This window comes from Molothrus aeneus, chromosome 2, assembly GCF_037042795.1.
Source record: "Molothrus aeneus isolate 106 chromosome 2, BPBGC_Maene_1.0, whole genome shotgun sequence".
NCBI lineage: Eukaryota > Metazoa > Chordata > Aves > Passeriformes > Icteridae > Molothrus > Molothrus aeneus.
Genome location: NC_089647.1, coordinates 76,177,819 through 76,205,176, shown reverse-complemented (window position 1 = coordinate 76,205,176; position 27,358 = coordinate 76,177,819). Strand labels below are relative to the sequence as shown.

Here is a 27,358-nt window from a genome sequence, read left to right as displayed (position 1 = left end):
TGTTAGGGTGCTGCAAGGGGAGTTCTTTAAGTGACAGCCCTGACCAGAGATAAGCAAGGAGGTAAAAACATGTCAGTTGGCCTCAGTGGTATTTGAATATTTGGATCCTAGCTGTTCAGCATAAAATGGAAATTATTAACAGTTTATGTAGGGTTTTAAGTGTATGACCTAAGTTTACAGCTTCCTCACTATAGCAGCAACTAGGTGTTGTTGCTTCAACAGATCACAACTTATTTGCCTGTTGAAAGGGTCCTGAAACCTACTTTTGATTTCTTTTCTTGTTAAAAGTATTACAAAATAGAAGTTAACATTCCACCTCTTGCTCACCTATTTTTTCATCCAAGAAGTATTTTATCAGGCTAAACTAGGCATGTCTTATTCACTTTGATTCAGCCTTCCTTTTTTTTTAATTTTATTTTTCTTCCCCCATCCTAGATCTTAGTTTTCAAGCAGCTACTCGAATTATGTCTACCCCTGTTTATGACGCCTTAAAGGTAATGAAAGACATTGCTCAGAACTTCCCAATAAGAGCCAGGTATGGTATTAAGCTTTTTTTTTTTTTTCAAATGCTATCTTTGTTTGTATTTGACTGTAATGACAGTAGTACAGATTTATATCCAAATCCTGCAGTCACATATTCATGTTTTCATGTTTGACAGCTTACTAGATGGATTCCAGGCAATTTCATTGAGTAGAAGATAACTCCAGGGAGAGCTCATGTTCAGTCTCTTAAATGTTTCCTGTCTGATGCAGGAGATGTCATGAGGACATGCTAATCATTACTTGAGGCACTTAGTTCTCATGGATTTCACTGGACTGATATTTTCCCAGGTGAAAACTTCTGTTGAATTAGTAGCAGAACTAGTCACGGTGGGAAGAGGCAAAATACCATTAATAAATTTCATGGGGATCCACACACATTAGTTCTGAGCACAATGTTACTGTTGAGATTGGGCCCTGGCTGTTGTATGGCAGTATTCGTACTGGGGAAGATCTGTCTTCCATAACAGATTACTAAATAAAAGTTCAAGAGAAATAATAAATAAATAGACATGTCCTGATTTTAGCTATCTGAATATGAAAAATTATTTTTCTTGTGAACCAGTAGTACTGTAATTGAGACATGCTTTTCTTCATACTTATTAAGTTCTTCATGTAATCTTATCAGCAATATTTGCTTGAATTACTGAATTAAATGTGATGCTAAATAGGGTTCTTAACACAGCGTGCTTTCACATTTTGCCACTCTTGTTTAATTATCACAGTATTTCATTGTCACCCCTGATTGTCTGTTGGAGAAAATCTACACCATAATGGACGAACATCTTCTGTCAAGGAAGCAAAATGCCTTTTAAAATGCCTGAAGCATAATTATTATGAAATAGTATGGTATAAGTTTGCACTTAGATTAGCAATCAGAAAATTCAGCTTTCCAGTAGGAGATAGTGGAAGCATACTTAATGTCAAACTTCAAGTCCAGTTCTGTTCTTTAAAGGACAGGAAAAAAGTCATTTTGAAATGTGCCAGGTGACATTTAAATCATGGATTTTACAAGTCATTAAATCGTTACATTCCACTCCAACTCGCGTTGTGTATTTGTGGCATTAGAGAGCTCAATTCACCTACTATTCAAGTATTTTCTGAATAAAAGTATAATAAGACTTTAAAATTATTAAAAGGGGAATCACTGTTTCTGTTCTGCATGATTTATTCTAACATGGTAATTTAGCATGTTATTTTTAACATGAGAAATTACAAATATTTAAATAATTTAAATTTCGTAGGTCTACAATGACAACTTAAAGGGGCATTGTGTAAAAATAGTGCACAGACTAAATTTCATTAATAGTCTAATCATGATGAATCAAAATACTAGTTTGGAAGAAAAGAACCTAGAATAAAGAGGAAATGAAGAGATATTGCTTAGTCACTTTAGAGAAATAGCCAATCATTATAATAATAGTGTTTTTAAACTGTGTAACTTTCAGACAATTTCTACATGAAAACAACCTTTTTTTTACACAAAATTTGGTTGAAGAAGGCTGTATGCAAATTTTAGAACTGTAGTTATGAAAATAAAATACTGCATGTTTCTTAAAAATGGGGTTCCCTTAGACCTTGAAAAAATTAATGTACCATTCTTCTGAAATTTTCTTTCACTTTCTAATTTACCACCTGTATTTTTGTGTCTCAGTATTTCCGGTTGAAAAGGTTAGTCTGAGGTAGATTTTACAAAATGTCATCAGATGTAGACAGTGTACCATCTGATATATGTCATGGCAACATTTTGATAATTCATTTTATAAGGTATTTTTCATTTTTGATTTTTTATATACTTGTCATATTATTGCATTCTTAAAGAGCATATAATCAGGTATTATAATGCTCTGTTGCTTGCTATTTATTAATCATTCACAAATGTTAACATATGACCCTGTGAAAGGTTTCCTTTTTTCCCCTCAACCTTCGGTACCATATGGCTACATGTTCTTTCAGGTAAGAATAAAGATGCATAAAATTATAGAGAATATTTCAACCTTAAGGTGATTCAAGAACATTCCTACATCATGTGGAAAGATAAACAGTGTCCATTTACTTTCCGCCACTGAAGTGTTTCTCTTTAGTTAGTCTTTCACTTGACAATTACAAAAACATAAATAAAAATCTTATAAAGCGCTGAAAAAATTGAACAAAAGAAGGAACTCAAAATGAACAGATGTCTTTGACAGGTATGCTTGTTACCTCAGGCTGGTAGGGCATCCTTTTCAAGGGTCAACCATCACAATTTCTCCATAAAATTATGCTAGAATCCTGCAATCTCAACTGCCATGCATGAACAAGGAGCTGTTTAATGATTCCTTGGATTGCTTTCTTATCACTAGAACAGCTATCTAAAGCTTACCTTTTGCTGATGAATATTTTAATTCCTTGCTAATGTTGGACCACCTTTGTATTTTCTTTTGTCTTTTTATTATTTTCCCATTTATGCTTTATTTTTCTGCCCAGCTACTCACAGTAGGAGCTGTTTGGAAATACACAAGTTGTCCTTTTTATCTGTGCATTTTTTATCAACTCCACGTGCTTCTGAAAGTTGCAGGCCCTACTATTTTTGTTGAGTTCAGCATGATAAAATTCAGGTTTTTAAAGTATTTTTTGAAATGTTTTACTTCAGAACTCTCTAATACCAAGCTTGGAAATCATACTGTTTGCTTCTACAGTATGTCTCTTTGGTGGTCTGGAAAGCTTTAATAGTTGTTTAAAGTAAACTGATTTTATATCTTATTTCTGACATATTGTGAGAAATGTGGAGTATGCTAGCACAATCTATTCTAAATCAGTTTCTTTAGGGGGGGAGATGAGAATTTATACTATTAAATGCTTTATTTTCCACAAGTTTGAAACTGGCTTAGCAGGGTCATTCTCAGTTTGTGTAGTGAACTTTTAGGTTTAAGATGGTTCCAGTTTTTCTTGAAGACCTTTACACATTTGCTAAAACATGTGCAGTCCTGTTTTGAAAAAAGTGTTCATATAGGCAGCTAGGATGTCACGGTGTTCACAGGGGTTTTCAGGTGAGGGAAGAGACGAGAATGTTGACTCCATGTTCAGAGGGCTTGATTTATTATTTTATGATATACATTACATTAAAACTATACTAAAAGAATAGAAGGGAAAGTCTCATCTCAGAAGGCTAGCTAAGCTAAGAATGGAATAGAAAAGAATGATAACAAAGGCAGCTGCCTCAGACTCTCTGTCCGAGTCAGCCCTGCTGTGATTGGCCATTAATTACAAACAAGCAGATGAGACCAATCCCTGATGGACCTGTTGCATTCCACAGCAGCAGATAACCATTGTTTACATTTTGTTCCTGAAGCCTCTCAGCTTCTCAGGAAGAAAAAATCCCTAGAAAAGGATTTTCACACAAAGGTGTCTGCGACAACTAGAACATTTATTTTGTTATTTGTCAGGACAGTCAGATTTAGGTTAATACTGTTTAGGTTTTTTTAAAACATGGAGAGATTAATTTGCCTCTGAAAGTGTTTTATGATAAGCCTGATAATTATAAACTTCACCAACAATACACTGTGGCAGGGGAAGATAAAATAGTCTTCCAGAACATTCATCAAAGGTAAAAAAGACAAATCAATGTGTTACCTTCAAAAGATAGAATGACTGAAGAAACTAAAACTTTTTCTGTCTGTGAATGCTGAACATTTTTAGGGTCTCTATCTGCAAATCTCTTTTTTCTAAGTCTTAGCTAATTTTAAAGTGGTCATTGTTTGCATGTTTTCCTTGCCTTTGTCCAGACAAATCCATGGCTCTCCATGCTGTAAAGTTGAGCACCATGGAGACAGTAAAATTAACTTAAAATGCAAATGTGGTATGTATTCAGGTAATAATTTAGATGACCAAGCAACTTACTTTTTTATAATATACATCCAGAAAAACAAGCCATGAGGAAAGATTGAGAGTGGTAAAAAATGCATTGATGATATTACTGCAAAAAAAAATTAACCTGAATCTGAAACTAGAGTAACACAGAACTATATTTGTCTTAACAATTCAGTATTTATGATACTGCATTACTCTTCTTTTCAAGACTTAATTACAGCATTCTTCAGTTACAGTGCACTGGATGTTTAATTAAAATACCAATTTCATATAACAGAATGCTCTTTTAAAAACACAGTGGTTGAGTGATACAAATATTTTATTTTAACAGATCATTGACAAGAGTACCTGTAGACAAGAAAATGCAAAATGAAATAGAAGAAAATCAGAAGGTTTGTTTTTGTTTCTTCAGATGGACATTTGAACTACTATTGAATTGCTGCTTTTGGAGTTTTTTTACTGTAGCAACTTTCATGGTTTTTCTTGAAGAGAAAGAGCTAAGTGTTCTAAAAATCTGTTGTGAGACAGGTAACATTTAAATATGTAATTCAAGTATTTCACTTTCTGCTATTCGTGAAACTTTCTCCATTCTCTCTTTTGGTTTTACAGAATTAGGCAAGGCCAAACAATTTTCATGGAGTGTTGGGTTGAGTCACAGATTGTGTGCTGGGAAAGCAAAATAGGTATCAGTTACTTTTTCTATGGCTTTGGTGTTGAATCTAAGCTGCTGCTTATATTATGGTCAGCAAATGTGAACTTTGAGCTTTCCACACTCTAAAAATCACACATGCAGCTATGCTGCAAGGTGTTGTGAACATCCTCTGTGGCAGATGGTGGTTTTGTTTTCATCCTTGATTCACTGCATCTTTTGTGCCTTGTATTGTGTGAGGAGTCCCTGTTCCTGTGATTTTGACTGATCTGAGATTTATTCTGAGACGCCACTTAATATTTGTTGAATTTGTTACGTCTGTCTCTGTTCAGTTTGGATTTTTTCTTTCAAGTTGAGTGTTGCAGTTAAATGTTAGGCACCATTCTTGTAGGACTGGTCATGTGAAATGACATCAGTGACTGGTCAAATGAAATGATTGGGAGAAGTAACTTAAAATTTGGATCTGAAACACATTTTCAGTGGATATGTGTGGTTGGTTAGCTGAATCACTCCTATGATTCCATTAATGTATTAACTACATAAGGAGGATTTTATGCACCTATCACATTAAGTTTTAATTTCATGTGAGGTCACATCCTTCCTGTAGTCTAAAGGCCTTTAGACAGCTAAAAGCTAAAATTTGTTGAATTAAAGTAAAGAAACTTCCTGAACACTGCTGCTTGAGCACAATAAATTGTCATGTGCATTCTTGAACTGCAGTACATCCATCTAGCAGCAGGAGAGATATGATCCCATGCTGTGTGTAACTGGATGATTCCCTCTCAAGATAATGAAAGTTGAATAGGAAATGCAATGGGAGGAAATAAAGTTATTAAAAGTGAAAGACATGTGATGATTTAGGTGTAATGAGTTGATACCTAAGCAAGAAATAGACAAAGAACTGCTATAGATAAAAGAAAAAAAATAAAATCTCATTAAACTGAACTCACAACTTGCAATGCAATAATTTGGTGAAGTTTAGCAAGAAAATATTACATGAATATTATCAGCCTTAAATTCTGATGTTGGATGCCTGAATACTCCTTCCATCAACGTTTTTATGACAAAGTCAATGCACTTCTAGACAATCAAATATACAGCATCAAAATTGTATTAAGAACTTTACCTCTGATTTATTAATATCTATAAGTATCTGAAGGGAGGGTGTCAAGGAGAAGGAGCCAGGCTCTTCTCCATGGTGCTGAGCAATAGGACAAGAGGCAACGAGCAGAAACTGCTAAGTGGGGAAGTTCCACCTGAACACGAGGCAGAAGTTCTTTCCTTTGTGAGTGACTGAGCACTGGAACAGACTGCCCAGAGAGGTTGTGGAGTATCCCTCACTGGAAGTATTCAGGAATGCATATCTGGACACTCTCCTTTAGGATGACATTGTTTTAGGATGCTTTAGGATGACATTGTTTTGAGAGGAAGATGGGACCAGATGACACACTGTGATCCCTTCCAACCTTAATTCTGCAATTCAGCTCAGTTCTTTTCCTATTTGCATTTCTACTTACATTTAACTGTGGGAAAGTAACCACACTGCTTTACAGAAATGATAGCATTTTCAATGTTCTCTTATTTTTGCTGTCATTTGTCCAGTTACAGGTTTATATCAGGAGTGGTATACTGAGTCTAGGTTGCTTGCTGTAGGCATGCTTTTCTTAAAGTACAGTTTTTGTTCACACTTACTTTGCTTAGCAAGTGAGAGCTAAATTGGGAAAAAATTACGTCTTGTGTGTTTGTTGTGTTTTCTATTTCTCTGCTGGGAATTAAGGTAGATCTGGAAATCTGACTGCTCCTTCTGTCATGAGTTAGAATACACTACTGCTGTTGCTCTTGTCAATTATCTTGCTACAGACTAAATGGTGTTGTGCCTCAGAGCTCTCTGTAGGAAAATAATAATACATGCTTTACTCCCTAAATATCACCTTCCTTTTGTATTTGTTTGTTGTGGATCTTTTCTTCTTTGCCAAGCAAAGATTCTATCCCTCTCTCATCTGTATTCTTTCCATAGTCCCTTTGTTAGAGAAGATTTTAAGTTTCTAGTTTGTTTTTCCTAATTCCCTGAAACAATTCAACTACAGGTTTTTCAGAATTGAGAGATATTAAGTAATTGAGAAAGCTGGTTTCAAGTGGAGGGACACATGTAAGGTTTCCCTTTGCTGAATGGTTATATAGAAATAGTTTAAGAACTTACAAGCTGTATTTCTGTATGTGTGTATTTTCACTTTCTGTTGGCAAACACTGAGAATGTCCTTTTCTCTGCCTTGTAAAGGTAGGTTTTTTTCATTTGTATCTGTACATCAGAAGTGTATTAAATAGCACTCATAAAATATGTGGTCATTATTTTTTCCAACACTCAGATAAAAAAAGAAATTGTGTGGAAGAGATTTGATGTGTCTGTTTCACACAGTTGCTTAAGGGTGTTTATATATGTTAGTGTAGACATATACCTAAATAAGTAAGCAGTACTTTTTACTTTTTAGCATTTCCATGAAACACTTGGAATTCAACCTGGAGAAGCACGTTTGTTTCTAAATGGCCTTAATATTGACCTGGATTTTCAAGATCCCTTTAGGTAAGATGTACCTTTTGTTTGAAGGTCACAGACTTACTGATAACACTGGGGAGTTGTGCTCATGGTCCTATTCTCACCTGTTGCATTTGGGGGCAAGGAAGTGTTCCAGTAGGAGGAATACTGATTTACAGTGGTTTTGCTTTTAAGTATGGACATTGTATAAGTAGTTGAGAGTAGCCTTTTCTCTTGGAATATGTTTTCTAATTTGCTTATAATTTTACAACTCACCATGTCACATTAGTTTGGAAATAGAAGGAATCTAACGTGTACTTGTAAAAAGGTGTGGAAAGCACTTAATAAAAAAGTAAGTAATGCTTTCATATCCCTGTTACTTAACAATCAGGAAAATACAGACATGGAGGCAGTCACAAAATTTTGCCAGCTGTGTTCTGCTGGAGTATTTCAGGGGTTTTTTTATTCTCAAATTTGAACTTTCAGGTTGCAGCAGATGTTCCAGAGTCCCATTGGGTCTTCTGTGAGCTTTTAGGGTGTGGCTCTGTTTCCTCTGTGCTGAGTTCTGCCATGATACAGGCTTAGTGTTCCTCTGTGTCTCCATCACTTGTTGCTTGCTTCTCTACTCACTTGCAAAGCTGCTTCTTAGGGTACCCCAGCTTGGATAGATTTCTGCCTCAGGCAGGAGAGTGCAGCAAGAAAGCTTTCACTCTGCTGTCCTGCCACTTCTTACTAAGGATGGATAAAATTGCTTTGTATAAAATAGATCTAAATGAATAAAAGAATTGTATAATCTGTTATAATTATGTTTTGAAAAAAGTTAGAGGCATAGTATTATTAACTGATGTTGGTTTAAACATTAGGCTGTGGGAGAATATAAAGAGAAAACATTCCTTAGACTATTAACATGAAGATGTTTTTTTAGTTTTAAAAATAATTTTTATGTCATGACAAGAGATCTTCATAGACATTATGTACTTTATCTTCCTGAAAAAGCATTTTAGAGACTCTTAAACTGGAAGGAAAAGTGATGCATGGCCTTCACGAACTTGGAATCAAAGGGGAGACCCTGAGTAAATTTATGAGGTTGCATGTACATCCTACAGATAATAATTATGCACTAGATATTCGTCACTCTTCAATAATAGTAAGTAACTAAAGTTATTTATTTAGAGATTACATCTTTGATAATTCTCTGTATGAAACAGTTTTTCTTTTTTTTACTGCAGTTGAAATACTCTTCATAAGGCCATAGATCAATTAGCAGTTTAAAATGTTTTCAAGGGTAATATCCCTTCAATATTTTAATGAGTAATTTTCTGTAGTTTTTACCTTATTAAAATATTAAGATATAGGGTGTTTAAAGGAAAAGAAAAATATATTTAGAGTAGTTGCATGCTCCAAACTATACAATTTGTCTTTTATATCAATTAATGTAGCTACATAATACTACATAATATCTCATTATGCAAGACTTCTGAGTGAATTTTGGGCCACTTAATATATTTCTTTCTAGCTGTCCAATGACTGTGATTTTTATCCTTCTTGAAAATTTGCACAGATTTCATTACAGAGGTTATGCTCCAGGAGAAAATGCACAAACCAAAACCACTACAGCACTAAAATATTCCTTTCTTGCACCTGAAAGTGCCGCATTTCACTTTTCTGTTTGCCCCAGCTCGCACAGAAGGGACTAGAAGAACAGATCAGCCGCATGTTAATTGCCTATTTTGATCTATCTCAAGTTCTGTTGCTGCAGTCTGAAGATAAATACTGTACATGGATTCCAAGATGGTTGTGCTGTGTTACACACATCTGTGTGATACATTGTTATGATGCTTGCATTGCGAAAGTAATTTCCCTGCTGGAAAAAAAAGGGGTTTATTCACATCCTTGTACACAGTACTAATGGTCCTTTCTCCTTTTCCATCCAGTATTAGTTTTATTGTGTACTGCAGATAAAAACAGTTTGATTAAAAAGAAAAACTGAAGATAAAATTTAGAATCTATTTCCTGTTATTATTTTATGAAAGAAAGGGAGACATTTTATAGTATTATTTTGTCCACATATTTCTCTGTGTTTGATGCATGCTTTCTAAATGACAGCTTTTTTTTGTTTTAGTGGATTAATAATATAGAACAAGATCTCAGCTATAGCACATGGCCTGAAAGCTATCAGGAACTGCTAAAACCCTCATTTCCTGGATTTTTACATGAGATTAGACGAAATTTATATAATTTGGTAAGTTTGGAGAACTTCGGGTTTTTGCCCACTGTATATGTTAATATGTGGGCAGACAGTTTATTAAAAAATACACGTGCTGGATTTATTGTTAAGTTTTCTGTGTGGATCTGCTAAGAGTAGTGAATACTGCTTTATCTAGTGAGTCATATGTGGTTGTGAGTTTGATTTGCAGATGGATTTGGGCACAGTTTTGTGAATAGTTTTTATGTTCCTTTCCATGCTATGCATAGAAAATTCACTGCTATCAAAGCATGAGGGAAGGTAATGATAGCTGTCTGTGCTTTAGAGATGGCAAACTGAGGTACAAAGATATTTAAGTTATAAAGCATACTAATTATCACTACAATGTCTCTGCTACTGGTAACACAGACTTCCTTCTTGTAAGTCTCCCTGTACTCATAGGAGAGGTGCTCCAGCTTCTGTTTGTTTTTGTGGCCCTTCTTTGAATCCACTTGAGGTCCATGTCTTTCCTGTGCTGGCACCCCAGAGCTGGATGCAGCACTCCAGGTGGGCTCTCACCATGGCGCAGGGACAGAATCCCCTCCCTGGCCATGCTGCCCACGCTGCTTTGGATGCAGCCCAGGACATGTTTGGCTTTCTGGGCTGTGCGTGCACACTGCCAGCTCAAGTCCAACCTCTCATCCACCAGCAACTCCTAAGTCCTTCTTGGCAGAGCTGTTTTTGATCTGTTCATCCCTCAGCCTGTGTTGCTAAACTGGAGTTGCCCCAGCCTTGATGCAGCACTTTGTACTTGGCCTTGTTGAAACTTGTGAGGTTCCCATGGATGCACTTCTTGAGCCTATCCAGGTCCCTCTGAATGGCTTCCAATCCTTCCCATGTGTCAGCTGCACCACTCAGTCTGCTGTCCTCTGCAAAGCTGTTGAGGGGACACTTGATCCCTCTGATGTAGTTGCTTGAAGTGATGCAAAGTTTGTGTGTAAAAAGACTATGAAAATACCAGCAATAGGTAATTAAAAAGTGTATGTTTATAATGAAGTGTAACATGTGTTTAATATGAAGTAGATCACATTACATATTCAGGGTTAAATATAAGAGCTGTGTTGTAGAAATCTATAACACACCATTTCATTATAACCTGAAGGGGAGTGTTCAAAATTTTTCAAGTTACCCTGCTTCATTTCAGCTACTCTAGCAAATTTGATGAATTGTAAGGGGAGTTTGCAGTGCAAAGTTGAATAAATGAAGTATAGATGTCCAATTAAAGCTACATAAGGGTAATTTGCCTATGCAGACACATCCCAGTTTTAAATTCTGTGCATGCCTGAAAGATCTGAGTTTATACTCCAAGCTACACTAAGTGAAAGAGTGAATACGAAGATAGGTGAGACAGGAAGGAAGAAATCTACCCAAAAGATCAATTTTTTGCTTGAAGTTTGCAGCCAAAATATCGTTGATTTATTTTTGTTTGGTTTTCACAATAGAAGAGTTTGTTAAAAGATGTAGCAGAAAAAATCAGCATTATATCTTTCTAAAATAAATACGGAGTTTATTAATAAATGCAATGTAATGGCACAGAGTCTTTCAAAGGAGAAAAGCTGGATCACTTCGTTTGAAGTTCAGTGAATGGTTAAATCCTATTTTCACTGTTTGGTCCAAATTCCTTAATTCTGATATTATTTTCATTTACAGTCTTAATGTTTTCTTACAATGAATGCTCTAAAAAAATTGAAAACAGCTGGGGCGTACAGCTCCTTTGGAAATTAATGTTCTTGTCTTAGATTTTATGTCTGAAGAAAAAATAAAAACAGACATCAAGAATAAATATTGGATGCCTGATATGTTTTCTCTTCTTAGGTACTTTTTGTTGATCCTATCCAAGAAGATACTGGTGATTATATGAAGCTCGCAGAATTATTCTATCATCATGATGTACCACTTAGGTAAGGAAAACTGAAAGTTTTGAGGAAAAATCTTTAAAAAAGGATTCTTCCCTTTTTTCTTCTTCATTTTGTATTCTGCTAGATGAGGATGTGAATTTGAGTTAAATGCAATGCAGCAACATTCTAATAAGGCACATTGGTTACCCACTTGTGTCAAGCTTACTCAGGTATTAATTATTTTTAAGCAAATAGATTGCAAGGTAAAACATACTTGAGTGTGTGTAAAATGAACTGCAAAAGTCTGATAAAAATTTATCTTGTCAAATCGTCCCACTGGGTGCCCTTGAGAAGTTGCATTCTAATAAAAAATATTTGTTATGTAAAATATGCTTTCAGGGAATTTTGAAAATTCAGTTCTTTCAATTGTGGTTGCTTTTTCTAATATTGTTTCAATATACACTCTTAAAGACCAAAGTGAGATTATCCTTGTTGAGTTTTGAATTTCTGAAAGTGAACATCATTTGAGAGACACTTCTGAGGAAGAGTCTGGTTGATCTGAGATACCTAGTTGAAAAAGAAAATTGAATTGGTCTCAGAAATGGCTGTTTATTTCCACAGTTTATAAAAGAAGGATATCCAAAGTTCAGCAAGATGAATTGCATGTTAAATATTTAAAATCTTCCTGTGAAATGGCTTTTTGTGTCCTCAATAAATTACAGGTGTTTCATTTTACTTTAAAATTTTACTAGTTCTGATCTTTTTTTGTAGTTGCTTTTCTTAATTTTTTACCATTCAATTACAAAAGCATAACAAAAGACAGATTGCAGTGTTTTGTGTGTCTTCACAGAAGGGTTTGGATTGGAAGGGACCATAAGTATAGTATAAGGTTTGGGTTGGAAGGGACCATAGTATGGCTTAGTCTCATCCAGGCTTTTTACATGAGAGCAGTATCAATGCACCACCTCCAATAGGCCTTTTTACCTCCCAAGCCTCATATTCCTTTGGGTTTTCTTTCATTTAATGGAAATGGAGGGGTTAGTAGTAGGAGTGTTTAAAACCAATGTGAGTGGAAAATGAACGGCCATGTCAGGGTGGTGGAAAGCCCAGAGGGTTAAAAAGGTGAGAGAAGGGCTGGTAGGAATGGCACACACTGATGATAGGACATCAGTACCTCAGCACTGTCTTCATGCATCTACTCAAGATATCTCTGTCAGGAAAAATAGAAGACAGAGAATGCCCAGACTAAAACAAAGACTCAAGCCATTAAGAGATGATGGCAGGAATGTAAAAAATCAAAACCTTACTACAGGTAAGGAGAGGAAATACTGTGATTAAACCCTATTGACTCAGAGAAATCCTAATTATTGTCAGCTGTAAAAGGTATATGTAAAGTCAGTACATAGCTGGTAACCTAAGCATACTGTAGAGCTGATGAAGGATGCATAGCTGGTATCCTATGTCATTACACAGTCATGGGAACACCGCCCAGGTACGGGGTTTTTATCTCTACGTGCTGGGCAGATCACTTGAATGCAAACATTTTGTTCTTCTGTGTTTGTGTTAGAATTTGTGTGAAGCAGATACTGTGTTAAAATGTATGATCTCTTTTTTTTTTTTTATAGAATTGGAATAGTTTTTATTTTAAGTACACAAGAAGAAATTGATGGAAATGAAGATGCTGGAGTAGCTCTTTGGAGAACTTTTAATTACATTGCAGAGGAATCTGACACCTCTCAGGCCTTTATGTCGATAATTAATGTTAGTTCTTTCATAAGAAATCATCTATATACTTCTGGTTTATGATTTATTAATAGTTAAGATCTTGCTGCCTTGTGATAACATGAGATGTATGCATTTACTTTATGCAGAAATTAAGTATTAAAAGCATGTATAACATTAATAGTCTGTAGAATTATTTGCAGAAATACTTTCCTCTTGCATCAACCCATTTGCTCTTGTAGTTTTGCCTATCAACAGGTTTTCTTCAGTAATATAAAAAAGTAGGTGCATGCCTTTCAGCTTTTATTATTATGAAAAATTATTCTGTATTAATGTTAACATAATGGGCCTGTCTTTGTGTTCTGTGTCTTTTGGAGTACAGGGATTTTAATGTCACTTTGGCAGTCCTGTAAGATTTGAAAAACCCTTTCTTATTGTCTAGTGTAGGAAGTGAAACAGTAAGATAATTTCTATTCTTTGCTCATGCTTGAGCTGTCCACGGTGCAGAAAGCATAGAACTATTGCAGGCTTGCAGCTAAATGAGACAGGTTAACTTTGTGAGAGAGTGCAGATTCTTATAAGACAGGAATTTCGGAGATTAGAGATGAATGGAGGAGAAATAAGGTGAGCCATCTATGTAAAGGCTCTGTGGGTAAAAATTAGGGAATATGGTATTTATTCCTAACAATTTTTCTTCCATTTGTTTTCTGGTTTTATGTTTAGTGCCTAGAAAATGTCATGGTGTCATGGACAAACTTTGAGAGCTTAAGATTAAAGGAATTGAAATAACTAAGAAACCTTGGAAGAGAAATCCACAAATGTTAGGGAGCTGACATGCATGGGTAACAATTATCCATGGGTAACAAATATCCATTATCCACAATTATCCATTTTAGATCAAAAAATATAATTTAGAGTGTGCTTTTTAAAATGTTGTATTCCTCTCTTTACTTCTTTGCATAATATAAAAAGGGAGGGGGTGATAAATATAATTGAAAGTTAACAAAAATAGAAGCAATAATATAAAGTTTGAGCTATTCAGACCTATAGAGGAAAATATTGTTCCTCATTTGAAGACAAATGAATAATTTTCACTTAAAATTTTTATTGTATGTATGATGAAACTAATAAAATATTATTCTATGAAATAAAATAACAGTAAGGGAAAAATATCACTGTAGAAAAAACTGTCACTGACTAGTTTAGGCTTGGATTAATATAGATTCAGCTTAACTATCCATGTTAGCTTATAGAGAGAATTTAGATTACCTCTCCAATTACCTCTCCAATTACCTTTCACATTTAGCTCACAGAGGTGTATTTCTAATCCACTTCAGATTTAGACTAAAGGTGTAATAATAGATCAATCAGAACAGTGCTCTAATAAAAAATTGTCCATATATGCAATGGTGATAATTACTAAAGCAGTATAGAAACTGGAGTACCGCAATAAAAGCAATATGAAATTTTACCAGTAAAAAATTTGCTAGCACACTATAAAAACATTATACTTATTTATTGTTTATTTACTTCTATTAGTTTTATCAATTTATTTTATAATTTTATAATTTTATCAATTATTGTTTGGGACAACTTACTACATTTTTTAATTTCTTTGGGTTATAATTCTTCCAGATGTACCATGAAGTGAAAGATGGAAATGTTCTGACAGTGGATGATGTGAAACACGTTCTTAGGAGTGAGTACCCCCATGCTGATGTTCAGAGTATCCTGGGTGTTCGTTCTGAATACGATGAAGGGAGGAAGGTACGTTTAGAGCTGTGCTGAGTAAGAAGTACTGCAGTGTGTACAACTCAATGCATTTACTAAGTTGAAGGATTGCTAAATATTAAAGCAAGTAAATACAGAACCTTTGAGTAAAATTTTTCTTCAGCCACCATTCAGTCATTGATGGAAATGTTGTAAAGGTTACTGCATTACTACTCTCACTATGAAAGTTTACTCTTGCATGCTGCTTTCAGGAGCCACAAGTATTTTTCTAGCAGGCATGTCAAGGGGTGTGTCTTGAATTCTGCTTTCTTCTCAAATAAAGCTTGACTTACAAACATAAAAACCTTTTGACTTTTTTTAGGGTTCTTTCTTTGGTAAAAGCAGCTTTGACTGTCTCAGGGTTCTTCTCTGATGTTATTTGCTTCATTTTTATTTTTATTTAAAATAAAAGAATAAACTAGAATGTTAAGCAAAATGAAAAACAATTTCTCAGCAAGATGTTAAAGCAAAAGTTCACAACAAAGTATATGGATCTATAATTTCCTTTGTCATTCGGTTTGACAAATGAGTCCCATCTGTCCCATCAGGTTTCCAAACACTTTTTGTCCCTGCCACTGATGACAAGGTGTGACAGTGAAGCATGCTTGGAGATTAGAGCTCATCCTCTCTTGATACTAGTTTCATCTTTTTACTACAGTCAGCCCCAGTCTGTTTAATCCTGTGATATTTCTGATTTGATCAGGCAGGAGCAACCTTTCATAAGAAGAGTGGCCTGGGCCCGCTGCCTCAGGCGCTGTTTAATGGCGTGCCCTTTCCCAGAGAGGAGATGGATGCGGCAGAGCTGGAGACCCTTATTCTTCAGAGGATTTTTGATGCCACCGGCTTCTTCCAGCGGGCAGTGTTCATGGTATGCTTAACATTTCTGAACGAGTGCAGGGTGAAGCATTTGACAGTGAATTGTTGCAGTCAGGTTTATATATTATGGTTTTTTATAATGAGGTGGTTTGAAATTAGTAATATCACACCTGCAATTACATTGTTACCATCATTTGTGGTCATGGTTTTGAAAGAGTATATTGAAATTATTCAAGGCTGAAGGATCAGCTAAGCATATAGTCATTATATAGAATTTTTCCACCAGAAAGTGAGGATGTACTGCAGTTGTTCATTGAAAAATGTATATCTGGTATTTTGAAATGCTATCTGTGTGACATTTATATGGTTTTGACCTGACGTTGTCCATAACTTGATGTGTATAGAAACTTTAAGCTCAGCCGAAAGATTAAACAAATTCTTGGTCTTTGTTTGTCTTGAAAATCTGCCTTAATAGTACAAATTTTACATTTTTCTGTTACTGCAGGGCTTGTTAGATGATAATGTAAATGCAGTGGATTTTCTTATGGATCAGAACAATGTAGTTTCCCGTATAAACCCCAGTATTCTTGGAGCAGAAAGAAGATACATACATTTCAGATCCAGTCCTGGTAACTCCTTTTTTTGGATATTGTTATGATTTGTGGGTTGGTTTTTTGGGTTTGTTTTCATATTTTAAAGTCTAATACTTTGTGTCTTACATTATGCAGTTCCATTTCATGTGGAAGACTTCTCTACTTTCTCCTTTTTGGACTCACAAGATAAAAGTGCCGTAATTTCAGATAATATGAAGTATTTAACAAAAAAAGGTAATTAATTTTATGTATAGATTATCTGTCTATATATGGCTATTACAAATTGTTGAAATTTACCAGTTAAATATCCCAAATAGGTCAATATTCCAAGGAGTCCATGTAAATTAAATATTTCTCAGTATCCCAGTATCCTCTTTCAGGAAGCAGAGCATATCTGAATATTACAAACCTAATTAAATAATTAACAGGGTAGTTAGTTTTTGTGGCTTTGAAATGGGATGGATGTTGTGGCTAGTTGTTTTTGTTTTAAAACATGAAGTTAGAAACCTTTACAAGACTTTTGCAACTTTGAAGATAGACTCAGCTTCCATACATATGGTTTTACTTGAGGATATTGAAGTCTGTTTGGTTTTCAAGTGACTCTTACTTGCAGCATTGTCAGGGCAGAATGTATAGAGTTTGTATGTTTATATCAAAATTAGGTATCTCCTTGTTTTTCCTCTAGTTGGGTGGTTTAATTTTGCTGAACAAGCCTTAATCTTTCTATAAAAAATAGAGTTTATATTCTGATGAATTATAACTCATTTATACATTTTGTCTTTGTTAAAACTCAAATGTTTTTGTACATTTCAAATGCTTTTTATGTAAAATATTTTCGTTGCATATGCAAGTATTTTCCTGGAGTGAGAAGATATTACAAGAATGGGGTCATAATTCTGCATGGAATTTTACAATAGTCTGTGCCTTATGAAACAGCTGCTCATTTACATCAGTCCTTCAAAGGACACAAAAACCCTGTTAATAAAGAGCTTTCTTTTACTGCTTTTTATGTGGTATTTACAGAATTTTACTTAATTCATTATCAGAAAGAAATGCCAAACACTTAAATTTCTTTAAAATAAATTTATTTGACTCTTATTTGATTCTGTGTCTACAACCACAGGGACATCCCAGTGAGCTGTCAAATCAATGGCTTTCAATCTGTGGGCTTATTTCTAAGATTGAAATCTCTTGTGTAAAACCTATAACCTTTAAGCTGGAATCTACATTTCAAATCTCTCTCCCCAATGTGTTTCTCTACACCACAGCAACAGTTAATAATAACCTTTTCCAAGCATCTCACCAGAAACCTGGAAAATTTCTGTCCCTGTGCATTATGTTTTAGGGGATGTATGGTAGACCTGAGTAGACTGATATTCTTCTAGAGATAATTTTGCAGAATTTTTCACCTACCATTGCTCTTCTATGACAAGTAAAGAACAGGAAACCATAGAGCAAGAAAAACAGAAATTATCTGTGTACACTTACAGAGTAATTTACTTTCCTTGAACTGACTTCAGTATATTCCCATTTGTATCCTGAAATGATAAGTTTTTTCCTGCCTTTACTTGAAGGACTTTCCCTTTGCTGCCAGGGAAAGTGACTGGCCTAGTTTATGTGGTCCTGTAACTACTTAATTCTTTTCATTCCTGGCTATTTATGATCAACCTTTATCAAATGTTTACAAGTAACCTCTGGTAAAGCAGGTTTTGTGAATTGGAACTAATTATTTAGGGCCCTCTTGTCTCAATGCTGTAGCAATGGATCAGCTCCTGTAGTCTCTCTCTCCTATTAACATGATAAATTGTTTTCTAAGAATCTTACTTCAATTCAGAAGGCAAAAGATTCTGATGTGGCAAAGATTATTCTTACAGTTGAAGTCAGCAGTTAAACATAGACATGAATTTAGAAATGACAAACAGAATTAATTTGTTTTTCGTTAGTCATGAGAAGATTCTCCAGAATGTAAAACAGGATTATCTTTAATTCTCAGATGAAGATGCATTGTATGCTGTTACTCTCTGGATTGTTGCTGATTTTGATAAGCCAGCTGGCAGACGACTGCTTTCTGATGCCTTGAAAAGCCTGGTGAGTTTGTAGCCAGTTTTATTAAAATAGTTGTTATGAATATGTTCTTAACAACTCTCTCTGCACATTCAAAAATCATACTCTTAAATAAAAGTGTAGCAACTTTGTTGTTGGTCAGGTGCAGACTTAAGAGATTGTGCTTTTGTTTTACTCAGTTCCTGAAGGGTAATGATCATTTTGTTCATGGACTTGTGAGGCAGAATACAAACTGTGACACTGTGTGTTAAAATTCCTTCCCACTTAGACTTGCTCCCATCAGGTAGCCCAGAATGTTACCTGGAAGGACTTTGGGATACTGCCTGTTGATGTGAACCGTTAAGCAGTGTTCTCCTGTATTATGTGGCACAGCTGTGGCCATGAAGCAACCATTTTCCCCTATACTGTTTGTGTGCTTCTAAGATCAATTTTCCTGTGTATTTTAATGTCCTAGGAGAATCATCCACATTTATGAGTTTGCTTATTTTTAAGTTCTTCTCTGTTAATAATAGGATTTAGGTAGGAATGTCTGAAATATAAATATACTTCAGAAAGTATAAATGTAAAGCAATATAAATGACAGAAAGACCTTGTATTTGGGGCAGGTTAAAAGAGTACTTAAACTGAAATCAGGCAGTTATCTGGACTTTCTAATCAGGAATGAAATAGGAACTACCCTAAGGGAACTAGAAAATTGGGATGTTGTCAAGAGAATGTGATAACAACTATGTCTTAGAAAAAGGCTTTAAAAAAGATAAAGAAGACTATTCAGTACAAGTCCTTGTTACAGAAAAGCATTTAATTTCTTGAACTGCTTGATTTATGTCTCAGGCTTGACAGATGTACTCCCTCTGTAGCTTAATTTGTTAACCCTCTTCAGCAGGGGAAATTTGCCACAGCTCCCATCTAAGAGGTGAGAACCACCTGGGCAAGTCCCCTTGTGTTGGTGAGAAGAATCTAGGGAAAAAAACCCAAAACATTAGATGAATTTCATGTGTTGCTTGGTCTAGTGATTTTCAGATTTCATGAGAAATAAAACAAGAGTATTTTTTTTAAGTCCACCGATTTTTATTGAGGATATTTACTCCTTTCTAGTTCCTTCTATCTCTCAAGTCAGGGTCTAGTATAATTCCTGATAGTAGCAGAATTGGCACAGTCACCACTTGCTCATGACTTGCCATCAGCATTTGAAGTAAAGCATGCAAAAATGTGGTGGTGAAAATGGCTGAAGGAAATTCACTTCTAGCTATTCCAGCTAATACATGCTATTTTGAAAACTCTGAATAATTTGTACTTCCTTGGTAAAAACCTTGAGCTGTCTTAGCTGGAAGAGACCTCTCGAGGTCATCCAGTTCGGCCTTCCACTCAAAGTGGAATTATTGACTTCATTACATCAGGTCATCTGTAGGTGTGTTTGAAGGATTTCTGAAAATCTCCAAGGAGATGACTGTCCCTTCCCTTTTCAAATTACTCTGGTGTTGCACTGCCTTCCTATTGTAGTTCTCTTCTGCCAGGCCAAACTTTGTGAGCATTACCCCTTGTTACTCTCTGCTGGTACAAGGAGGGGTTACCCCTCTCATGTTTTTCACTCCCCTTCAGTAACTCTTGGTTGCTATTCGAGTTCTCTGTAGTCTCCTCTTTGCCAGGTGGAGCAAGCCCAGATTCCTCAGTACTTCCTCATAGTTTTTTGACCATCCTGGAAGTACTTAGTGGAAGCCTTTCCAGTGCAGAATACCAGTGAGGGCATGGCTTATTTTTTGTTTTTCCTGCATTGGAGTCCATTTACCTTTTCTTCAGTTAGTGGTGTTATTTGATCCTACCTTAGAATAATCATCACACTCTCTGGTAAAATTTGAGTGGCATTACTGATTTTAGCAAGCGAAGGATTTTGCTCCTGCTGAACTTTAAAAGTGGTAAGTGGATACATTCTCTTGCATTTATTTTATGCTTAGTTCAGTAATTTTTGAAAAACAGTCATCTATCAAACTAGTTCTGAAGTCTGTAAATGAGCACTTGTTTATGTCCTTTGTTAAAAACATGCTTCTGCAAAATGCTCAAAGGCAATTGTTCTATTAAAGAAACTTAACACTTCTATTTAAAATATTTATCACAGAATAGGTAAATCCTTACTAATCACTTTTTTACTCGCAGTTGGAGTACTGAATTAGTCATTGATGTATCTTTTCTAAAGACAAATAGCTGCAAAAAATTAAATACTCAAGGGCATTTCACATAGTTATAAATGATATAAATACATTAGGTAACAGCAGATGGAACTGTAAAATTACTTATTGTTCTGTTTTTCTTTGCAGAAAACAAGCAGTCATGCACGAATTGGGATTTTGAACAATCCTTCATCAAAAATAAAGGAAGATAACACAGCCATTGCAAGAGGAATTTTGGCTGCTTTTTTAACCCAAAACAACAGGAACTTAAAAAGTTTCCTAAGTAAACTCAGTAAGGAGGAGACAGCAAAATCCCTTGCTGCTGGAACTAAAATTGTTAAATTCCTCATCCCAGTGAGTACAAGCTAAATTAGATTATTTCCTTTTTTTATTTTCTATATATCTTATTGGAAGGAGGTGGTGAGAATAACAGTGTTTGGCCAAATGCCATGAAGTTTATAACCCATATACAGTTTCTTCTCAAGCAGACTTGGATTTTTGATGGCTTTCATGTGATTGAAGAATAGAGAATTTCTTTAAAGGGAGAAAATATGACAGTACTGAAAAATTCACAATAGGGGTACCAGATAATTGAGACCAAAATAGTTTAATTTTTAATTTTTTTATTTTCTTAATAGCTCTCTCATTTAGTTAAAATTGCAGTATTAATGTTTTTCAAGAATTTAGACTTCAGAGAAAGTTAAGACTACGGGAGAATGGAGCTGAGTTATTTCATAACAGCTGCTAACTACTGGTTTTTGTCTCAGAAGGAGTTGTAAATTTTAGCCTTTTTAAATAGGAAGTGTTGGAAGACTAAGAAAACTCTCCATATTAGAAAGTGAATATTTTTGAGTCATATTTCTTGTTTCATTGTTTAATAAATTTTGAAAGACGTAAAGGTCTCTAATGAAGCTCTGTATGCTAATTATGTTACTAATTAATGTCATTTTATTAATTGTATCTGAATGAATCCGTTTGCTTGGTCTCTTTATTACTAATGAATACATATCAGAATAATTCTGACAGATGAGACACAATTCTAATTTTGGCATGTTTTTCTCCTCTTTGAAAATGAATTTATGTGTCTTTCTGGATGATGTTGGCTTCCCCAAAATATGTTCAAATTGTATCCAATGTCCATATTAGAATGACCATTAGGTTTTTGGAGTATTACAAATTTTTTTATATCTTTTTTCTAAAAGTGGTAATACAGTTGAGTTGTTAACAGAGTGTTACTTTTCATGCAGCTGTTGTGCTGGATGATGGAAAAATTGCTTCACCTCAGGCTCAGCTTTGCTCTCATGGTTATTCACAGTTGCCCCAGGGTACAAACTGCACTCTTGGGCTCCCCACCAGCAGTTGTGCGCTTACACTGAAGCTGAGGTGGCTGTGTTACTTTGATTTCTGGTTACCACATAACTTGAAGAAAATCTTTGATTTCCTCACATGATACAAAATTTATTTTTGCTGAATCATTCCAGCATCTCATGCTTTACCTTTGCTTTAGGGAATGGATGGTGATACTTTTGAGAAGAAGTACAACACTTTAGGACTGGATTTAATTAAAACTCAACAGATGTTCTGCCAGGAGGTTCTGAAGCTGCTTCCTGGGCAAATGGCTGTTATTAGCAATGGCAGGGTAAGAAGGAAATTAAGACTCTCAGTCTTTTTTAGGATGTTTTTACTTCTGAAACTTCAGTTTCAAACTAAAGAAAATGCATTCTCTTGATTTCCCATTTATTCAGACAGTTGTTAGAGAACGGTATGAACGTTTGCCTTGCTTTTTTATTTTGTTTTAGTCCTAATTTGTTCATTAGCTCCATTCCATTGAAGCTACTATGTGTGTATGTCATTCCCACAGCTATTATAGAGTTAATCTGACAAAATTCTCAAAATAGGTTAGTATCTGATTTATGATGATGGTTAAGAATAAGTTTTGATCCTGAAGTTACTTTTATTTTACTATGTAGATAAATGTATATAAATTACATTGAGTAGGTTAGTATTTCAAGCTCTAAAGCATCATATTTTAATAAATATTTAGTTATTTTATAGTCTTAATTCTTAATTTACAGATAAAAATGTAGTAATTTTCTTGTTTCAGTGTCTTGTATGTATATGCTGAAAACAATAGCCTTAATTACAGTATGTCAATAGATGATCTGTGATCAAAAGATAAAATGTTGCATTCAATATTTAGTGCTTGTTAAATGACAGTCAATGCCTTACATTGCAAATACAATTTACAAACTACATTTTAATTCTTCTATTTTCCATTTTCTCCACCATTTGAAAGAAATAGAAAGAAAACTATGTTGGCATCTCATAACTGGAAACTCTTTAAATTCAGTGAGTTTAGTTACTCTTGTGCATCCTAAATGCTTCTGAGATGCAACTGAAATACAGCTAAGAAACACACAGAAAGCATTTTTGTTGATGAAGCCTTAAAGAATTGTTGGGTTTTTTTGTGTCAGCTCCCTCGTAACTAAATTAGTGAATTTATTTTATAAATTATTCTTACTGTTCTCCATGCCTAAAAAAGCTAAAATAATGTCATATTTTAAGTTTTGGGGAAATAAGTTTGATTGAAATATTTGGATAAATTTAATAATGTATATTCATATCTGTGTTTTCACTCTAAACCATCACTTTTCAAAGGACGTGGGATATCCTTCATTTCTGTCCTTGCTATTTCATCACAGACGTTTTGCTTTTTATGAGCAAATTAATTTTTTTCAAATTGACTTCTCCAAATTACCATAGCATTTCTTAATTACACTGTGGTTTCATCTATATCATGCATCATTAATAAAAAAATCAAAAGTGGAATTTGTTATATCAACTCTCATTTATAGGACGCAGTTGAATTTTGATGAAGAGGCATTCAGCACCCAGCATATATAATGAGAGTCTGGCAGCCCTGTAGGCTATAGAAGTTGTCTTGGCTCAATTTGGCCTGATAGACTGAGTAGGAAATCCAAACAACATCCTCAAAGCTATTTTCTGGGACTCCAAGGCACTTTCTTTTTTTTCAGACACCAAAAAATCCTGTATCTTCTCATATGATGCATTTTGTATCCTTTCCCATTCTTTCTATCTGTTCAGTTTCATTTGACAAGTGGTAGAAGGAGACTGTTCGTAGAATTAGAAACCTAAAGAGTGTGGTAGACAAATAGTAATTTGAGTTTAAAATATTTCACATAAGAGAGCTTTTTCTTAGAGTTATTTCTAAATAGTGTATTCCTTAACAGATGGATGTATAATGAAAAGTAGCATGGATATTTCCATTGCAGTTATTCTTTGTGATTGATAATTACTGTAATCATATAACTGTAAAAGCCTAATCCTGCATAGTTACTATAAAATTTAATTAGCTTTATAATCAATAGTATTGATGTATATGGAGATTGGGGTTTCATCTTCAGTATTGTGCATTCATTTAAAGTATTAGTTTATTTTTACTTACAAACAGAGCATTATTGGGACATTCTTCACTTAATTTTTTTTTCTCTGTCTAAGGTACTGGGTCCTTTAGATGAAAATGAATTCTATGCAGAAGACTTTAATTTGTTGGAAAAGATAACATACAGTACCTCAGCAGAGAAGATTAAAGCTATTGTCAAGGAGATGGGAAACAGTAGTAAAAGGTAAAATTCTCTTGCCTCATAACATGTGTGCAGCTCTGCTGAATTACTCCAAATACTTTCCCTACTTTCACTGTCCTTACAACCAAGAGTACAGCTAACACTAAAGGATTCCTACTAGGTTTTGTTTACATAAGAGGAATTGTAAAGAATAAAAATAAGCTTGATAAAATACAGTGCATCTTAGGCCAAATCTGAGTATTAATATTTGAGGTCATTGTCTTTGGGAATTGTTAGTTAGGGAGCCGGTAGAGGCATGGGCTGATGTTGTGCCCTGACACCATAGTAGACAGCATTCACACATCTGTTCACTGAAGTGTGAAGATGAGATGAGTTCAGGCCATCTTCTGGTCCTAAGGATACAGCTTGTGTACAAAGAAGAAAGCAAAATTACACTCTTCTTACAGTACCTCTCGACTTTGAGTATCATTTCTGTTATCTAGAAGGACGGGCATAACTGAAAGAATCATTACCAGAAAAACAAAATCAACAAGAGATAAGTAGTGAGATAAGAGATAAGGAGTTAAGTAGTGAGAGACAAAATGTATTTAGACAAATATTCTGACTTAACAACACTGAAATGGAGCTATGATTTCTAAGGAAACTTCAGTAGGAAATTCCGATAGAAAAAAATTGAAGGATGTGGCCAGACTTGAAACCAGGTCATTTATGTCTGTTCCTTAATGTTGTCATAAATCAGAAAAAATTAAAAAAAAAAAGCTAGAAATGTCAGCAGATCTTAACATCATATACTCACTTCTCTTGATTCTGAATCGTGTCTTTTTTACAAATTTGTGAATAATAAAAACTTGTCATTATTTCAAGTTTAATGTCTTGTGGACCAAGCTCCACATTTTCATCATATTACACAGATTTCAAGACCCAACAATTGAGAAAAATAATTGCTGTGAGGCTGAATGATAACTTTGTGAATTCTGCATCTCTTAAAATTAAGAACTGTCCATTTCACAAGGCTTCTCTAAGGCTGTAGTGGTTCTTGGGCATTGTCATGCTGAAGGTTTAACTCCAAGCTGCAAGTCCTGAGGTGTTAATCCCCTTAGAGTCCAGGTCTGGGATGTGGGCTTCCTAAATAGGCTTTATGCAAAGAGACTGACATTAAAATGTTAATGTTTTGCTCCTTTTCTAATGACAACCAAACTATATGTGCCTTATTTAATACAGTGGCAGTGACTTGATTATGAAAATAGATGCCCTGCTGTCATCTTTGCCTAAAACAGAGATGAGACAAGATGTTGAATTACTCAAGGAACAGCACAGGTCAGTTTTGTTCATGATAATGCACTTAAGAGTAATTTTTTAACATTCGAATGTCCTGATGATTACATAGTCTTTGGAAAGTTGAGTAAGCATTCTGATTTTGAAACTGTTTTATGAACAGCCTGCTCATCTGCCATAGCATAATGCATCTTTACCTTTCTCCTAATAAATTCATTGGTAATGCCTGTTGATTTCCCAGCCTTACCCTTTGCTGAAAAGAGAGGAGAGGGGTACATTTTTAAAAAGGACATATGATAATACAAAAACTGTAATCAAATTACAAATTTTTATAAAAATTTTTGCTGTTTCCAAATCTCTACTTGTTTTTATTGGTAAAGGTGCTCCAGTAGTAGTTGTGTGTACTGTTGGACTGTCCCTGTTGGTGAAAGCAGGAGTGAAATCAGTGGTAGCCTTTTCTAAAAGGCTGACACCTTTTTCAAAGTTACACTAGTAGCAATCAGTACTGTGCTGACTGACCATATATTTTGTGGAAAACAAATTCCAATTGTCCCTTTTCTGTATTTACAGCATATGACTTTTTTTTTTTTCATTTTTTAAAATTAAGTTTACTGACATTTCCTTCCTGTAAATACAGAGTACTTTAACCAGGTTCTGCTTGACTTAGCCTAATCAAGTCTATCAAACTGAATTATTTTCTGGAATGCATAAAGCTATTCCAGCCTATCAAGTTCCACACTTCTCAAATGCCATTTTTCCCCCTCTTTTTAAATTATGTCACCACCACTGCTTGCCTGATCCAATGATTCCTGATCTCCATGAAGGGAACTGTAAGCAAATGACAAAAAGACTCTTTTTCTTGCTGTGTTTTATTTTATTGATTTTGTTTTAGAGAATGTATCTAATCACTAACCAGTACAGAAGTATGTAGATTAATGCTATATTTTTTACTCCTGTTCACATTTAGCTTTTCTAATTGTATCACAGGGAGCAATCATGATTATTACTTGAAATGAGGGAAATATTTTCTTGAGCAGTAAAATCTTAAACGCCTCTGATGTTACAAATCCATCTCTAAAAATGTTAGTCCTTTCAACAAATTCAGATTTGAGTTTTCATGTCACTTGTTTTGAATACTTTTTTAACAGTGTAATAAAAGTCGAGCCCCAGGAGAATGACCCATTCTATGATGTTGTTGCTATTGTGGATCCATTGACAAGAGAAGCACAGAAGATGACCCATTTATTGATTGTAAGATGGTGGTCATTTCTTGTAATTTGCTTATTTGTACTTTAGTTGTTACTAAAGTTCTTCTAATTTCCACATACAGTATAGTAAAGAGTAAACAAAATGTGATTGTTTTTTCTTTCCCTTTAAAATATGTGTTTAGTTGTTTTAATGCATAGAAGAAGTTGAACTATCTAGTTCATCATTATGAATATCTCATTTGAAAGTAAAATTCAGATGCCCCATGGCCCAGTCCTCTTAAAGTGAGCCTGTAAGTGCTCTCTACAGTCAATAGAAAGAAAGGAGGAGATTGTGTACATAATTTTTTGCATCTCAAAATCTCAGGGGGTATGTGCTTCTTTCCATTAAACCAGATCACCTTAGTTTTCCAAGGCACCTAAATGAGGTGGTCTAAATCTGACTTGTAATATCATCATAAGAAGATTGGACTATAAAGCTTTCAGCTC

The 27,358-nt window shown here is 34.7% G+C and overlaps 1 protein-coding gene across 1 annotated transcript in view; it reads left to right on the top strand.

Annotated features, from left to right (window-relative positions):
* The window catches only part of UGGT2 (UDP-glucose glycoprotein glucosyltransferase 2), a 75,145-nt gene that overhangs the window by 21,838 nt on the left and 25,949 nt on the right, over positions 1-27,358 (top strand). The window contains exons 9-25 of the mRNA XM_066545114.1: positions 436-535; positions 4,721-4,781; positions 7,528-7,619; positions 8,568-8,718; positions 9,694-9,813; positions 11,632-11,717; positions 13,280-13,415; positions 15,012-15,143; positions 15,850-16,014; positions 16,468-16,591; positions 16,691-16,789; positions 18,549-18,643; positions 20,932-21,138; positions 22,292-22,423; positions 24,304-24,431; positions 25,611-25,706; positions 26,813-26,915. Of these exons, the coding sequence (XP_066401211.1) occupies positions 436-535; positions 4,721-4,781; positions 7,528-7,619; positions 8,568-8,718; positions 9,694-9,813; positions 11,632-11,717; positions 13,280-13,415; positions 15,012-15,143; positions 15,850-16,014; positions 16,468-16,591; positions 16,691-16,789; positions 18,549-18,643; positions 20,932-21,138; positions 22,292-22,423; positions 24,304-24,431; positions 25,611-25,706; positions 26,813-26,915 (2,027 nt within the window). The remainder of the gene's footprint in view (positions 1-435; positions 536-4,720; positions 4,782-7,527; positions 7,620-8,567; positions 8,719-9,693; positions 9,814-11,631; positions 11,718-13,279; positions 13,416-15,011; positions 15,144-15,849; positions 16,015-16,467; positions 16,592-16,690; positions 16,790-18,548; positions 18,644-20,931; positions 21,139-22,291; positions 22,424-24,303; positions 24,432-25,610; positions 25,707-26,812; positions 26,916-27,358) is intronic.